The sequence below is a fragment of the Neopelma chrysocephalum genome, unplaced genomic scaffold (genome assembly GCF_003984885.1).
Source record: "Neopelma chrysocephalum unplaced genomic scaffold, ASM398488v2 Primary Assembly neopelma1_185595, whole genome shotgun sequence".
Classification (NCBI taxonomy): domain Eukaryota; kingdom Metazoa; phylum Chordata; class Aves; order Passeriformes; family Pipridae; genus Neopelma; species Neopelma chrysocephalum.
This window is the reverse complement of record NW_020938735.1, coordinates 7459-23646: the sequence shown is the minus strand read 5'-3', so window position 1 is coordinate 23646 and position 16188 is coordinate 7459. Positions and strand designations below refer to the sequence as shown.

The window sequence follows — 16188 nt, the reverse complement described above, 5'->3', positions numbered from 1 at the left end:
TGCCTTCACAGACATTTAGGGGGCTCCTGGACACTGCTTTCCACCCATACTGCCTTCAAAACACCCCTGGCAATTCCTAAGATGGCTCCTGAGCCCTCACTCCATCTCTGGGCTGTAACCCCCCCACTGACTACTTGGAAACCTGGCTGTCTGTGGCCATCTTCAACACAGAGGAGCTTCACCTGGGGACTGGATAACACTTGTGAAAAAATGCCAAGCTGCAGTTGAGATGATCAGGAGATCCCAAAAGATGCAAGGCTCCTAAGGAAAAGAAAAAAAGATAACAAGTTACAAAAGCACCTTACCAACACAGCACACAAAATTATTAAATTTAAAACCCCTGCATGTGAGTGTAATCCTCTCCATTGCCATATATAGCTCTGCTTCTTTGGATGCCAAAGCTGATGCTTCAATAAAGCAGGAATAGCTTGAGAAGTCCCATTCAGTGAAAGAACAGGAGAACTCTTATCCCATTGAAACCTGCCTGCTGGATGACTCCCCTGAGCAAAGGCTGGGGTTAATATACCCCTAGCTGTGCCCACCTCCCTTCCCATGAGGCCCCGGGGAAAGGGAGGAGCCCAATCCCACAAGGTATAAAGGCTCTGGGAGCAGAAGTACCTGGTTTGCCTCTCTGACTTAAAATCAGGATGGGTGAAGGGCCTAATGGAGAAGAGGACTCTTGATGAGAACAGGTATTGTAGTTGGTATTGGAATTGGTCTTGGAATTTGTTTTTGGGATTGTAATTTGTAAGAAAATGAGTTTGTGTTTCTTGCACACGTGTCTGTGTGTGTGTCTGTATGCATGTGTCGATGTCCTGCTCACATGTATCTGTGTGTCTCTTGCACTCATGTGTGAGGACATGCCAGGCCCATGTGCACTCACGTGTGAACCTGCCCACAGGTATGATGGGCTGATGAGCAGCTGCACAGAGGTACAGAGCACATGTGTGCCCTTGCTCACTCACACACACTCACATGCCATTGTACACTCACGCACATGTGCTACTGCGCACACACACTCGGGCACATGCATTTGCACACTCACGCTTGCTCGTGTGCCATTGCACGCACACACACGTGTGCAATTGCAACCCGCGGCCCCTTTAAGAGCCTCCTTAAGCCCCGCCCCACTTTAAGCCCCACGTCCCCAAGGGGAGGGTCCCCCCCCTTCGCGCGGGGGTCTATTTTTAGCACACGGACGCCGTCACGTGACCCGCGAGTGACGTCACCGAATGTTGTTGTCGGGGCGGGCGGGGCCGCGCGGCGAAGATGGAGGAGGAGGGGGGGGGGGGGGCGGGGCGCGCGCCGGGCGGCACCGGGGGGACCCCAGGTACGAGGGGGGCCCGGGGGGCACGAGGAGGGGGGCACCGCGCCTGGGGGGGGCCGCGGCGGAGCGCGAGGGTGTGCGGTACCGGGGTCCCTCCTGTGCGCGTCCGGTGGGGGGGCCCCCCGTGCATTGGTGGGGAGGCTGCAATGGGGAGGCGCGTTGGGGGTCCGGTGCGGTTTGGGGCGGGGTGTGTGTGTGTGCAGTGGGGAGGGGGAGTTGTAATGGGGGGCTGCTGTGTGGTTGGGGGGGCCCGATGTGATGCGGCTTTGCGCCGTGCGGGATGGGGGGGTGGCTGCAATGGGGGGCCCCTGTGCGGCTTTGTGGGGGGGGCTGCAATGGGGGGACCCTCCTGTGAGAGTCAGGGGGTGGTGAAATGGGGGGGCCCCGTGCGTCGCGAGGAGGGGATTGCAATGGGGTGGTTTTTGGGGGACTGCAATGGGGGTCTCGGTGCGGGTGGATGGGGGGCTGCAATGGGATCCCGCTGCGGTTCGGTGCGGGGGCTGCAGTGGGGGACCCCAGTGCAAGTCAGGGGGGGGTCCTGTGCGTTACGGGGTCCCGGCGTGGTTCGGGGAAGGGGGAGCCCATGCAGTGGTGAGGCCCTGCAGTCTAGAGGGGTCTCTGTGCAGTTCGGGAGGGCTTTGCAATGTTGGAGGTCCCGGTGCTGTTGGGGGGTCCTGGCGCGGTTCGGCAGGGCCCTGCAATGAGGAGCCCCGGTGCGGTTCGGGAAGAGGTCGGTGCGGGTTGGGGGGTCCCGGTGCGATGGGCTTTACTCGGTGCAATGGAGTGGGGTGGTCTGTGTAGTGGGGGGATCCTGCGATGTCGGGGGGGCCCTGCGATGTCAGGGGGCCCGGGCGCCAGCGCGGCGGCGGCTCCGCAGCGCGGCCCGTTTGCGGCGGGGGGGCCGGGGGGCCCCGCTGCACCGCGCTGGGCTCGGGGCTGCCGGCTGCCGGCAGCCTGCGTGTCCTGTCCCCCCCCCCCTCCCCTCCGTGGGGTCCGTCCCGCCGCGTGGCCCCTACGCGTGGCACCCCCCGACTCCCATCTCGGGGCAATGCCTCGGTTTTGGGGGGGCGGCAGCACCGGGGGCCTTGTGGTGTGGGGGACGGCCACAAATGAGCGTGTGTCCCCTCCACCCATGTCCTTATGGGGGTCCCACCCGAGTCCTTTTGGAGTGGTACGGGGGAGGGGTACTTCTCTGCCATCCCCCTGGGCTCCCCCTTTGTGCTCCCCCTTCTTTTCCTGCAGAGCTTTGTGTAATGCTGCCAACTCCCCCAAAGCCTCCTCAGCCCCCCAAGTCCCCTCTACCCCCCCAGGTCCCTTCTGGGGGTGCCCACAGGTCCCCCCATCCCTGGGGGCAGCAGAGCGGGGCCACATCCTGCCGCTGGCGGGTGTTCAGGGGCTGGAGGGGGGCTCAGTGCTGGCTCCAGCCCCCCTCTCACTTGGTGCTGGGGGGGATTTTGGGGGTCCCGGGGTGCTGACAGGGCACTTGGTCCCGCAGGGCTCCCAGGTGGCGCAGGCACAGCCGCGGTGCCCCGGGCGGCACTGACGGGCTCGCCGGACACGTGCCTCTCCGCACCCCCCCGGCACCCGCCGCCCACCATGGACCCCCAGAGCGACACAGGTGAGCCCTGGGGACCCCGGGATGGGGGAGTTCCCCTCTGCCAGGCGCCGGTCACAGCTGCATCCCCCCTGCATATCGTCGTGTCTGCCCTGAGGCCCCGAAGCTCCTTGCCATGGCACCCACGGGGTGTTGGGGTCCCACAGGGTGCTGCAGCAGTGTCCCACCCACCATGGCATGTCTGTGCCCACTGCCGTGTGGGTGTCACCGTGCCAGGCACCGGGGCGAGGGGGGGGAGGGGGGTTGTGCCAGCTGCCCCCCTCCCCCAGTATCCCGGGCCATGCCAGGTATCCCCCTTCCCGGTTTTCCCAGACCCCTGGCATTTCCCACCCCCAGGGGAAGCTGAGGCACGGCTCCTGTCACCGCCGTGGCCAGCCCACGCGTGGCTGTTTGTGCGGGGTCCCTGCGGTGCCAGGCGTGGGGACAGCTGTGGTGACCATGAGGGCCGTGCCCGCGCTGTCCCGGCTCCCGCTGCCTCCCCGGCAGAGCCGCCCTGTAATTATCCCGGTGGGAACTCCGGCGACATCTGGACGGGGGTGGGGGTGTGTGTGTCCTCTTCCCCTTCCCGGATGGGGACACGCGGCACCGCCGACCCTCGCGGGCTCTGAAGGGGAAACTGAGGCACAAGGGCAGTGGCAGAGCCCCCGTGTCTCCTGCATGGGCTCACCGCCGGTTGGGGATGGGGGTACGTGTATCCCCTCTGCCCCCAAACCGCCCTGGTTGCCGCCGGCTGGTATTTTTGGAGCAGCCGCAGGGCTGGAGTGTCGCCTGGCCGTGCCTGGCACGAGGCTGGCACGGGGACACGGCCTGCCCGCCTCTGCCATCCCCGGGGCGCTTTGCTCGGGGTCCCCTCCTGGCTGTGGCTTTGAGTTTGCCTGTGGAAGGGGGGTTTGGGGACCCCCGAGATATGCTGTGACTCTCCGGCTGCTGTGATGAGTTGGACAGGTCTCAGCTGGGCTGGGTCAATCGGGGGGGGGTGTCCTGTGGGTGCTGGTACCATCCTTGGGTGCAGCCCCCCGCCTCCCTTCCATCTCTCCCATCATACCTGGGGGTCCCCACTATTACCCTCCATCTCCTTGAGGGCCCCCCCATCCCCCAGATATGCCACCACCTCTGGATGGGGCTCCATGGGGAGCCAGGAAGGGGGTCTAGGAGCTGTAATGGGGGTCTGGCCACCAGGAAAGGAGTCCAGGAGCCGGGAAGGGGGTCCAGGAGCCAGGAGGGCCCATTCCCGTGGCCTCCTGCCCGCTGGCAACACCAGAAATAGCCGGGCTGACGTCAAGCCCCAAAGCGCCCTATGGGGGGGGGCGCGGGGGGTGTCCCAGAAATATCCCAGCTATTAAAAGTCTTGGCATGGGATTAATGTGCTGGTAAATAAACGTGGCGGCTGCCGGGGGGGTTACGCACGGCTAGGGCGCTGGGGGGGGGGTCACCGTTCCCAAAAGGGGGGTCCCCACACCTCAGCCTGTTGTCACTCCCCGCTCTGGTTTGTTCCCGTGGAGCTGCTTTGGGACACTAATCCCATGGGAAATGTGCTGAGTCGACATCTGCACCCCCTGCACCCCTGTCTCCCTGGGGGGTCTTCTTGGGGGGAGTCACAGGGTCCTGGGAAGGGTGGGGGGGGTCGTTTGCTTTCATTTTCTCAAAGCGGGGGCTAATCATTCTCTGCACATCCCAGATTTTATTCCTGGCAGTGCTGATGCGGATTAATGTCCCTGGCAATTAGGGGGATGTGGAAAGGGGGGTGGGATGGGAGGGGTGTGGTGGGATCCTAGGCCCCCCACAGTCCCCCCCATGCAGGGCAGCCCCTGTGCCCTGTCCCCGGGGCAGTTTGGGGATGCAGCTGGCTGTTGGGGGGGGCACAGCACACCCCATCCCACAGGATCCGCTGTGACACCCCCCCGGCACAATTCCCTATTTATAGCCAGCTCCTCCCGTGCGCCGGCTATTTCCAGGAGTTGGAGAGAATAGCCTGGATGGAGGGGGGCATGGAGGAAGCTGTGGGTGAGGGGGGGCCCCTCAGCCCTACACTGCCTAGAATGAGGGGGGGGGCACATCCTCTCCAATCACCCCAAACTCCAAGGGATGCTCTGTGACCCCTATCTCTCTGTCCCCCTCTGCTGAGAGGGTGATGGAGGGTTGGGTTTGGGGGTGCGTGTGCCCCCCAGCCCCTCTGTGGTCCCGTTCGGGGGGGGGGACACAGGTCTCTCTCCGCAGAGGGGGTGTCCGACCGTGAGCCCCCCCTGGAGCTCCTGCCCTGCACCCCACTGCACACCCCAGGTGAGTGGGAGAGCCTGGTTCCCTGTGCCTTCAAAACCCTGTGACATTCCCCCCAAAACCCTGTGACATCCCCTCTCAAAATCCGGTGACATCCCCCCGCAAAAGCCGGTCATGCCCCCCCAGTGAGGTGTGAGTGTAGCGTGGTGGGGGGGTGTGCAAAGGGGAGAACTGCTCTCCTTGCATGAGTGTGCACAGCTGTGCAAGGGGAGAGCTTCTCTTTTGACACAAGTGTGTCGGGGGAGAGCTGCACCTGAGTGTTCAGCTGTGCAAGAGGTAGAGCTGCTTTCCTTGCATGAGAGTGTTCAGGTGTGCAGGGGGAGGAGAGCTGCTCCCCTTGTGTAGGTGTGCAAGGAGGAGATCTGCTCTTTTTGCATGAGTGTGTAAAGGTATGCACAGGTGTGTCAGAGGAGAGCTACACGTGTGTACAGCTGTGCAAGCAGCCCCTGTCCGTGGAGGTGAGGGGGCACAGGGTGAGGGTCCCCTCACAGGGTGCAGTGGTGGCCCCACCACCACCCAGCCCGGTGCTAGCCCAGAGCCACCACTGACCCCAAAGTGTTGGGTTGGCTCCTCTGGGGGCTATCTTTAGCCCCCCCGGGTGCTGCCCCCTCCCCTCCCCCCTGAAAGGGCTGGGTGCTGACCCCCACCCCCCCATTGCACCCCAACAACCACCAGGGGCCTTTGGTTACCCCCCAAACTGGGACATGTCAGGTCTGGGGGGCTGCAGGAGTGCCCCAATGCACCCCCAAAAATATCCCCCCTCAGGAGAAACAAACCCCCTCCCCCCACCCTGAGAGCGACTTGGGGTGGGGAGGAGGGGCTGGAGGTTCCCCTCTTGCATATCGGGGGGGGCTGGCACTGACTTGGGGGGCTGGTTGGTTTGGGGGGGTGCTGCCTGGCTTGGGGGGCTGGCTCATACTGGGGGGACTGGTTGAGATGGGAGGTTTGGGGGGCTGGTTGGTATATTGGGGTACTGGTTGGCACTGGGAGGGACTGGTTATCTTGGGGGATGCTGCTTGGCTTGGGAGGCTGGCTCATACTGGGGGAGACTGGTTAGTACTGGGGAGGGAGAGCCGGTTGACACTGGGGGTGCTGCTTCATGTGTTGGGGAGCTGGTTGGCACTGAGGGGACTGGTTGGTTTGGGGGGGTGCTGCCTGGCTTAGGGGTTGCCTCATACTGGGAGAGGTCTGGTTGGCACTGGAGGGACTGTCTGGTACGGGGGGGTCTGGTTAGTTTGAGGGGATGCTGCCTGGTTTGGGAGGCTGGCTCATACTGGGAGGGGGTGGTTGGCACTGGGGAGGTGGGGCTGGTTGGTTTGTGGGGGGAATGGTTGGCACTGGTAGGGCTGGTTAGTTTGAAGGGGACAAGCTACCTAGCTTGGGGGGTCTGGTTGGTGTATGAGGGGCTGGTTAGCTTGGGGGGGAAGGCTACCTAGTTTGGGGGGGGCTGGCTCGTGTGTGGGGGGCTGGTTGATGGGGGGATGATTGGCACTGGAGGGGCTGGTTAGTTTTGGGGGACAGGCTACCTGGCTTGGGGGGCTGGTTAGCTTGGGGGAGGGGGTGTACTGCCTAGCAGGGGGGCTGATATTTGGGGAGCCTGGTTGGCACTGGGGGGGGGCAGCAGGGTACTGTGCACTGGCAGGTTTTGGGGGGGCTGGCTATCCTCGGGGGGGGGCTGGCATGCCCCGGAGGGGTCTGTCAAAGCAGGGGGGGGCTCGGGGTGCCCCACCCCCGCGCACAGTGACGTCCGTGGGTCCGTCCAGGCGCACGTCAGTGCCCGACGTGCGGCCGCGCCAGGTTGAGGGGGCTGCGGGGAGGGGAGGGGAGGGGGGGGGCGTGTTAACATTCAGCGCGTGCCCCCCGCCCCCGCCTTCCTGTTTGCGTGGGGAGGGGGAGGGCTCGAGGTGGGGGTGGCCCGGACGCTGTGTCCCCTCCCCGTGTCCTTTGCTGATGGAGGTGAGGGGGGGATGTCTGTGCCCCTCGGTGATCGCTGGGGAATTTAAGAGGGATGTTTGGGGATGGGGGGGCTCGGTCTTGCCCTCCCCCCCCCCCCCCGGTTGCCCTTTGGGTTGGTTGTTCTGTGTTGCAAATGCAGGAGCTTGGACTGGGGAACCTCCATGTGGGTTTTTTGGGGGGGAGAATGGGGGAATCCTGGGCTTATCCAGGGGGTTGGAAGCTGGGGGGAGACCCCTAGGAGCTTCATGGGAGGGGCTGATCACCGACACCCTGCCCCCGGCAACCCCCCAGGTGCCCGTGAGCTGTCCCCTCCCGTCCCCCCATCTCTGGGAATGCCCGGCCTCTTCCCCCATCCCTGGTACACCCCCAAACTGCCCCTAACACCTCCCCTCATCCCCAGGACACCCCCAAACTGCTCCCAGCTACCCTCCCCACCCCTAGGACACTCCCAAACGGCTCTCAGTTCCCTCTTCACCACTGGGACACCCCAAAACTGCCCCTTAAATAAGTCTTATCCCTCCCATCATTCCCAGTACACCCCCAGCACCCCCCCCCATCATTCCTGGGACACCCCCAAGGCACTCCCATTTCCCCTCTCTATCCCTGGTGCACCCCAAAACTGATCCGAGCTCCCCTCCGTCCTTAGGACACCCTCAAAATGCTCCCAGCTTTTTCCCCTCTCACTGATGCTCCCAAACTGCCCCTAATTCTCCTCCCCCATCCCTGGGACACCCTAAAACTGCCCCTTAACAAAGTCCCAGCCCACCTATCATTCCTAGGACACCGCCAAGACACTCTTGTGTCTCCCCCACATCCCTGGGACACCCTAAAAACACCCCTTAAACAAGTCCCTGCCCCCACCATACCCCTGGAACCCTTTCCCCAAGCCACCCCCATCCCGCCCCCCCCGTAACCCAGTGTGGCCCCGCAGGGCCAGAGGGGCCAGGGCTGGAGGGGCCAGGGCTGGAGGCAGCAGGGCCGGAGGCTGCAGGGTTGGACGCGGGACTGGCGGCGGCGCGGGAGCGGCAGCTGCAGCGGGAGCTGGTGGCCCTGAAGCAGCAGCAGCAGCTCCAGAAGCAGCTGCTCTTCGCCGAGTTCCAGAAGCAGCATGAGCACCTCACGCGCCAGCACCAGGTCCAGCTCCAGAAGCACCTCAAGGTGTGAGGGGGGGGAGCCTTGGGGGGTGGATTGGGGGAATGGAGCTGTTGGGGAAGATACTGGGGGTTGTGGAGCCATGGGGAGGTATATGGGGGGTGATGGAGGTATTGGAGGGGGGATACTGGGGCTGATGGAGCAATGGGGGGCGATGGAGCTCTTGGGAGGGAGGTTGGGGGAATGGAGATTTGGGGGATCACTGATCTGGGATGATGCAGCTGTTGGGGGGGGGAGGTTGGGGGAATGGAGATGTGGGGGATCCCTGATCGGGGGTGATGGAGCTCTTAGGAGGTGATTGAAGATGATGGAGCCATGAGGTGGATGCTGGGGGTGATGGAGAGACAGGGTGTCACCTGTCTGAGGTGCTGGAGCTGTGGGAGGGGGATAGTGGGGGTGATGGAGCAGTTGGAGGGTGATGGAGTGGTTGGGAGGGAGGTTGGTGTGATGGAAATACGGGGTATCACTGATTTGGGGTGGTGGAGGTGTTGGAGATGATAGTGGGGGTGATGGAGTTGTAGGGGGTAATGGAACCAAGGGGGTGATACTGGAGGTGATGGAGATAAGGAGCAATGGAGCTGTTGGAGGGATATTGGGAGTGATGGAGGTAAGAGGTATCACCTGTCTGAGATGATGGGGATATTGGGAGTGATGGAGTTGTTGGGGGTGAGACTGGGAGCGATGAAGCCACAGGGGAGGATACTGGGGTGATGGAGCTATTGGGGATGATGGAACTGTGGGGGATCACCTCTGTGGGGTGATGGAACTGTTGGGGGAGATCGGGGGGGGGAAATGGAGCTGTGGGATACCATTTATCTGGGGTGATGGAACTGCTGGGAGGGTTGCTGGGGGCGATGGAGCTATTGGGGGTGATGGAACTGTTGAGAGGGAGGTTGGGGGGATGCAGATGTGGGGTATCTGTAATCTGGGGCGATGGAGCTCTTGGGGGGCGATTGGGGGTGATGGAGCCACTGAGGGGGTTTGGGGTGCCAGAACCATGGGCCATCATGTTCCTTGGGGTGCTGGTGCTGTGGGGTGTTATCCTGGGGTACCGGAGCTAGGTGGGGCGGAGAAGGCAGGGCAATGCATCCTCCCAGAGTGGCTGTGCTGCAGGGGTCCCATCCCTGTCCCCCCCATGTCCCTCTGCCCTGCAGCAGCAGCAGGAGGCCCTGGCCGCCCGCCGGCAGCAGGAGCTGGAGCAGCAGCGGCAGCGGGAGCGGCAGGAGCTGGAGCAGCAGCGCCTGGAGCAGCTCCAGAACCTGCGACCCAAGGACAGGGGCCGTGACAGTGAGCGAGGGAGCATCGGGGGGCTGGGGAGGGGGCTGGTAGCAATCGGGGCTGGGGGTGGGTTGGAGGCACTGGGGGCAATGTGCTCAGAGGGGGGCAGTGGGATTGGGGGGAATGGGGGCATTTGAGGGTGGGGGGTGTTGTGGGCTGTGGGATGGATTTGGGAGAATGGGAGGCAACGGGATCTGGGGAGAAGTGGGGCTGGGGGCATCTGTGGGGTGGCTGTGGGGAGCTGGTTGTGATGGGGGACTGGGGAGTGGGTGGAAGGACTGGGAGGGCAGTGGGCTCTAGGTGGAGGCAGTGGGATGGGACTGGGCACATCTCGGGGGGGACAGGTAGCAGTTGGGAGGCTGGGGGCAGTGGGGACATGGGGGGCTGTGGGGGAAGGGGAGCAATGGGGCTGGGGGCATCGAGGGGGGCCGTGGGAAATGGGGGCTGGGGGCATCTGGGGTTGGGATGCTGGGGGCTGGTTTGGAGGGAAGGGAAGGCAATGGACCCTGGGAGGGCTGGGAGCTCTGGCAGGGACTGGTTGCAATTGGGACTGGGTGAATCGGGGGGGTCGGGGGGCAATGGAGTCTGGGGTGGGATGAGGGGCTCTGGGGTGGGTTGGGGGCACTGGGGGCAATGTGCTCAGAGGGGGCAGTGGGACTGAGGGTGCTGGGAGCATCTTGGGGCTGTAGAGGGGATGTACTGCCCTTCTGACCCCTCCGTGCCCCCCAGGTGCCATCGCCAGCACTGAGGTGAAGCTGAAGCTCCAGGAGTTCCTGCTCAGCAAGACGAAGGAGCCGGGCCCCGGCCCCCCGAACCATTCCCTCCCCCAGCACCCCAAATGTTGGTAGGTTCCCCCCAGCCCCACAGAACCCCCCCAGACCGCCTCGGGGGGGGGGGACCCAGGCGTCCTAGCGGGGGCTCCGCCCCCCCCCCCCCCCCCCCACCCAGGGCTCACCACACCTCGTTGGACCAGAGTTCCCCCCCGCAGACAGGCAGCCCGGGGACCCCTCCGTCCTACAAGCTCCCCCTCCTCGGCACCTATGACGGCCGGGATGACTTTCCTCTCCGGAAAACTGGTGGGTGCTGGCGGGCGGGGAGGGCATGAGACACCTCCAGGGGAGGTGACAGTTTTGGAGTGACACGTTTTTGCGTTCCCCCAGCCTCCGAGCCCAACCTGAAGGTGCGGTCGCGGCTGAAGCAGAAGGTGGCAGAGCGGCGGAGCAGCCCCCTCCTGCGGCGCCGCGATGGCTCAGTGCTCAGCGCCTTCCGCAAGCGCCACGTCGAGATCACCGGTGCGTCCCCCGGGGGGCACGTGTGACGGCATGGGCCACGTGGGAGGTCATGGGTGGGGACACGCCACCTGCCTCACTTTCCCCAGGTCACCCGGTGGTTCCCCGGAGCGCCCGGGAGGGACCTGCGTCCCCATCCTTGTGGCTGTACAGGACTGTGGGACACGTGTACTGCTGGACACGTGTGCACGTGTGTGCTTGGACATTCACTGTCCAGAAGGAGTGTGCATGTCTGCACACACGCTTGTGCACATGTGTGCTTCTTCATGTCTGTGTGCAACGCGGGGACACGCTGATGCTGCACATCTACACGCGTGCTTGTGCAACATGTGTGCTCGTGCATGTGTTTGCAGCATGAATGTGCACATCACACGTGTGCTTGTGCAACAGGAGTGCATGCACTGCTACTGCACACGCTTGTGGAACATGTGCACACACGCGCTTGTTCCTGTGGGAGATTTTTCACATGTGCTTGGGCAACACTCATCCCCCCAAGGCAAATGCTTGTGCAACAGGAGTGCACGTCTGCGCACACACTTGTGCACATGTGTGCTTCTGCGCATCATGCTTGTGCAACAAGAGAGCACAGTGCTGCTGCACGTGTGCGTGAAACGTGCACACGTGCGGTTGTGCAACACGAGTGCACACACGCTTGTGCATGTGTGCTTCTGCATGTGTGTGCTTGTGTGACAGGAGGGCACCATGCTGCTGCACGTGTGTGGAACGTGCACACACTGGTGCACACGTGCTTGTTGCTGTGTGAGTTTTTTCACACGTGTGCTTGTGCAACATGTGTGCACACGCATGATTGTGAACACGCTTGTGCAACATGAATGCATGTCTGTATGCGCCTGCTTGTGCAGCACATGTGCTTGGGCACATGTTTGCAGCGTGAGTGTACATGTGACCCCTGTGCTTGTGCAACAGGAGCACACGCACTGCTGCTGCGCGCGCTTGTGGAACACGTGCATGCACATAGGCTGGGTCCTGTGGGAGGTTTTTAACATGCGTGCTTGTGCAGCACGTGTGCACACGTGTGTTTGTAACGTGAGTGTGCACATCTGCACGTGCTTGTGCACGTGTGTGCTTCTCTATGTGTGTTCCTCTGCAACACAAGCGTACATGTGTTCATGCGCACACTAATCCATGCACGTGCTTTTGCGGTGGTACCACACGTGTGCACAGGTGTGCTGGTGCCCTTGCACACCTTTGCATTGCCCTGTCCCTGAGGTGGGTGGGGGTCCCGGTGTCCCCATCCCCGTGTGTGACACACGCATGTACTGCAGTGTCCTCGGTGTGCAGCAGTGCCCCCGGGTCGGGGCCCAGCTCCCCCAACAGCTCCCACGGTGCCCACAACGGCCTGGCCGCCTCCGTCCCCAACATCCACGCTGAGGTACAGCCCGAGGGGAGGGAGGGGCACTCATGTGTGCAGGTGTGTGCTGGGCGTGTGCTCAAGGTGTACACGTATATTCGGGTGTGTGTTGGAGGTGGGCTCGGGGGGCACACATCTGTGTAGGTGTGTGCTGGGGGTGTGCTCAGGGTATACATGTACGTTCAGATGTGTGCTGGAGGTGTGCTCAGGGTGTACGTGTGTGTGCAGGTGTGTGCTAGGGGGGTGCTCATGATGCACATCTGTGTGTGGGTGTGTTCTGGGGGTGTGCTCAGGGGGCACACGTGTGTGCAGGTGTGTGCAGCCAGCATGTGTGGGTACACATGTGTGCTCAAGTGTGCGGAGCCAGTGTGTCCATGTTCAGGGGGCACATGTACGTTCAGGTGTGTGCTGGGGGTGTACTCAGAGTGCACACATGTTCAGGTGTGTCCAGCCAGCATGTTTGCATGCACACATGTGCTCAAGTGTGTGCAACCAGTGTGTGCATGTTCACGCTACACATGTGTAACCAGGTGTGTGCTGTGAGTGTGCTCAGGGTGCACATGTGTGTGCCGGTGTGTGCTGTGGGTGTGCTCAGGGTGCACATGTGTGCTCAAGTGCATGCTGTATGTTTAAGGTGCACACGTGTTCAGGTGTGCTGTGAGCGTGCCTGGTGTCAGTGGCATGTGGTGGCACACACGTGCAGGTAACGTGTCACTGGTGTGCCCTGGCTCACACATGCTTATGGCGAGTTTTGCCTTGGCACACGCATGCTGATGGCATGACCTGCCCCCTACACATGTGCTGATGGCATGCTGTGCCCTGGCACATGTGTGCTGATGGTGTGACATGCCCCCAACACACGTGCTGATGGCGTGTCGTGCCGTGTGGTGCCGCAGCAGCTCCTGCCCCAGCCCCGTGCCCTGGCCCTGGATGGGGCCCAGCTCAGCCTCTACACATCCCCGTCGCTGCCCAACCTGTCCCTGGGGCTACAGGCCACTGTCACTGTCACCAGCGCCCACCTCCCCGTGAGTGGGGGGCACAGGGACCCTCTGGGGGCACGGGGGGCGTGGGGACCCCATGGAGGGGTCACACAGGGACCTGGAACCCCATGGAGGGGATGTGGGGACCCTCTGAGGGCATGGGGACATGAGGACTCCACGGGGGGTGGCACAGGGACCTGGCACCCCATGGGGGGGATGTGGGGACTCCCTGGGGACATGGGGACCCCACAGTGGGTGGCACGGGGACCTGCCACCCCATAGAGGGGATGTGGGGGTCCCCATGGGGACCTGGCACCAATCCATAGAGACTGTGGGGGAACTCCAAAGAGGGTGGCATAGGGACCACATTAGGATCGGGAATCCTGTGGGGAGGGATGTGGGAACACAACAGGGGGTGGCATGGGGGCCTGATACCCTCCTATGGGGGGATGTGGGGAACCCCTGGGGACCATGTGGGGACCCCATGGGGGTGGCACCCCAGGGGGCGATGTGGGACCCCCCCCCACTGCCACCCATGTCCCCTCAGGCATCCTCCAAGCTGTCACCGCAGGCTGAGGGTGAGCGCCCGGGGGTGCCCCCCCTGCGCCCCGGGACCGCCCTCACTGGGAAGTTCCTGAGCACGTCCTCAATCCCGGGGTGTCTGCTGGGGGTGGCCCTGGACGGGGACCCCCCGGCTGGTCCCCCATCCCTGCTGCAGCACGTCCTGCTGTTGGAGCAGGCGCGACAGCAGAGCACCCTCATCGCTGGTGAGGCCCCACTGCCCTCCAGTCTCGCCCCAGTTTCCCCTCAGTTTTCCTCCAGTCCTTCCCCAGTTCCTTCACCAGTTTTCTCCCAGTCCTGCCCTGGTTTCCCCCCCAGTCCTTCCCCAGTTTATCCCTAGTCTTGCCTCAGTTTTCTCCCAGTCCTTCCATAGTCCCCCCGCCCAGTCCTGCCCCCCAGTTCCCCCTCAGTCCTGCCCCACTTTCCCCTCAGTTTTCTCCCAGTCCTTCTCCAGTTCTTCTCCAGTCCTTCTACAACTTCTTCCCTGTCCTGCCCTGATCTCACACTAGTCCTTCCCCAGTTCCTTCCCGACTCCTGCCGCTGTCGCCCTCTGTGCTCCGCTTTCCTCCCAGTCCTTCCCCACTTTCCCCCCCCAAGTCCTTTCCCAGTTCCCCCCCAGTCCTGCCCCAGTTTCCCCTGCCTACAGCCCCCCACCCTCACCCCCAGCTGCACTGGGGGGGCCCGGGGGGTGTCGGGTGCCCCACTGACCCGGTGCCCCCCAGTGCCCCTGCACGGCCAGTCCCCGCTGGTGACAGGAGAGCGCGGGGGGGGGTCCCCGTGGGAACAAACTGCCTCGGCACCGGCCCCTGAGCCGCACCCAGTCGTCTCCGCTGCCCCAGAGCCCCCAGGCCCTGCCCCACGGCCCCCTCCAGCACCACTTCCTCGACAAGCAGCAGGTCCAGCTGGGCAAGGTGGGCCGGGGGCAGCCCTGGGACTGGGGGGGGGCATGGGGTGGGTATGGGGTGCAAGTGAGGCTGGCAGTGGAGTGGGAATGGGGTGTGTGTGGTGTGGGGAATGGGTATGGGATGGGTGTGGGGTGGGAATGGGGTGTGTGTGTGTGGGGAATGGGTATGGGATGGGCGTGGGGTGGGCATGGGGTGTATGTGATGTGGGAAATGGGGTATGGGGTGGGTGTGGGTGGGCACGGGTTGAGCATGGGACTGGCACTGGGAGGGCATGGGGTGAGCATGGGGTGTATGTGGGGTGGGAATGGGGCATGGGGTGGGATGTTGGGTAGCTGTGGGGCAACCTGACACCCCACTAACCCCCTGCTCACCCCATGCCCTCCCAGTGCCGGTCCCATGCTCAACCCGTGGGGGCCGAGCCCGGGACTGGCACTGGGAGGGCATGGGGTGAGCAGGGGGTTAGTGGGGTGTCAGGTTGCCCCACGGGTAGGCATGTTGGGTAGCTGTGGGGCAACCTGACACCCCACTAACCCCCTAGATACAGCTGGGGGGGTGATGTTGCAAGCAGGGGAAACTGAGGCAAAGGAGGGGGAACTGGGCGGAAACTGGGGAAGGACTGGGTGGGGGTGGGGGGTGGGGCTGGGGGGAGTGGGGGGGGCATGGGGTGGTTGTGAGATGGGAATGGGGTAGCTTTGGTGCACGAGATGGGTGTGGGGTGTATGTGGGGTAGGAATGGGGCATAGGGTGAGCATGGGCATGGGCTGCATATGGGGTGGGTATGGAATTGCTGTGGGGCAGGGGGTGACTGTAGGTTGGGCATGGGGTGGGGCAGATGGGGTATAGGGGTGCAGGGGGGTCACTAACACCCCCCTGCCCCCCAGCTGCTTCCCAAGGCGGGGGAGCTGGCACGGCAGCCCCCCACCCACCCTGAGGAGACGGAGGAGGAGCTGACGGAGCAGCAATCGCCCCCCCCAGGAGAGGGGGGGGCCCCTGTCCCCCCCCTCGGCCCTCCCCTCACCCTCATCTCCCCGGAGGCTGGGGACCCCCCGGAGCAGCTGCAGGACCCCGAGGGCTGCCAGGGGCTGGGGGACAGCGGGGACGAGGCTGAGGACGCCGGGTACCCCGATGTCACCGAGCTCGGCGTCACCTACAAGCAGGTGAGATTTTGGGGGGGCCCAAATCCCCCCAAACTCCTGAATTCCCCCACACACAAGCATCTTGTGCATCCCTTGCCCCCACTCTGCACCCAGCTGTGTGTCCTCCCCCCATTTTTGGGGTGATGCCGCAGTGATGACTCGGAAGGGTCGGTGACTCATCCCCCCCTCTGCATCCCCCCGTCCCCGCCACCCCTGCACCGTGACACCCCCCCCCCCCCTTCCCCTCCCCGACCCCTCCCCCCTCCCCCCCCCTCGCCCTGGGGGCGCGTGGGGGGGGCTGTTTGGGGCTCCTTTCCCCGGTGTTCCCCCGGGCACCCCC

General features: G+C 63.7%; 1 protein-coding gene across 1 annotated transcript in view; it reads left to right on the top strand.

Annotated features, from left to right (window-relative positions):
* Positions 1-1298: 1298 nt before the first annotated feature.
* Positions 1299-16188, top strand: part of LOC113962857 (histone deacetylase 5-like) — a 22120-nt gene continuing 7230 nt past the window's right edge. The window contains 13 exon segments of the mRNA XM_027673639.1: positions 1299-1330; positions 2823-2945; positions 8107-8333; positions 9482-9614; positions 10335-10449; positions 10554-10681; positions 10766-10897; positions 12181-12287; positions 13163-13291; positions 13794-14013; positions 14530-14581; positions 14583-14718; positions 15594-15869. Of these exon segments, the coding sequence (XP_027529440.1) occupies positions 2924-2945; positions 8107-8333; positions 9482-9614; positions 10335-10449; positions 10554-10681; positions 10766-10897; positions 12181-12287; positions 13163-13291; positions 13794-14013; positions 14530-14581; positions 14583-14718; positions 15594-15869 (1677 nt within the window). The 5' untranslated portion in view covers positions 1299-1330; positions 2823-2923.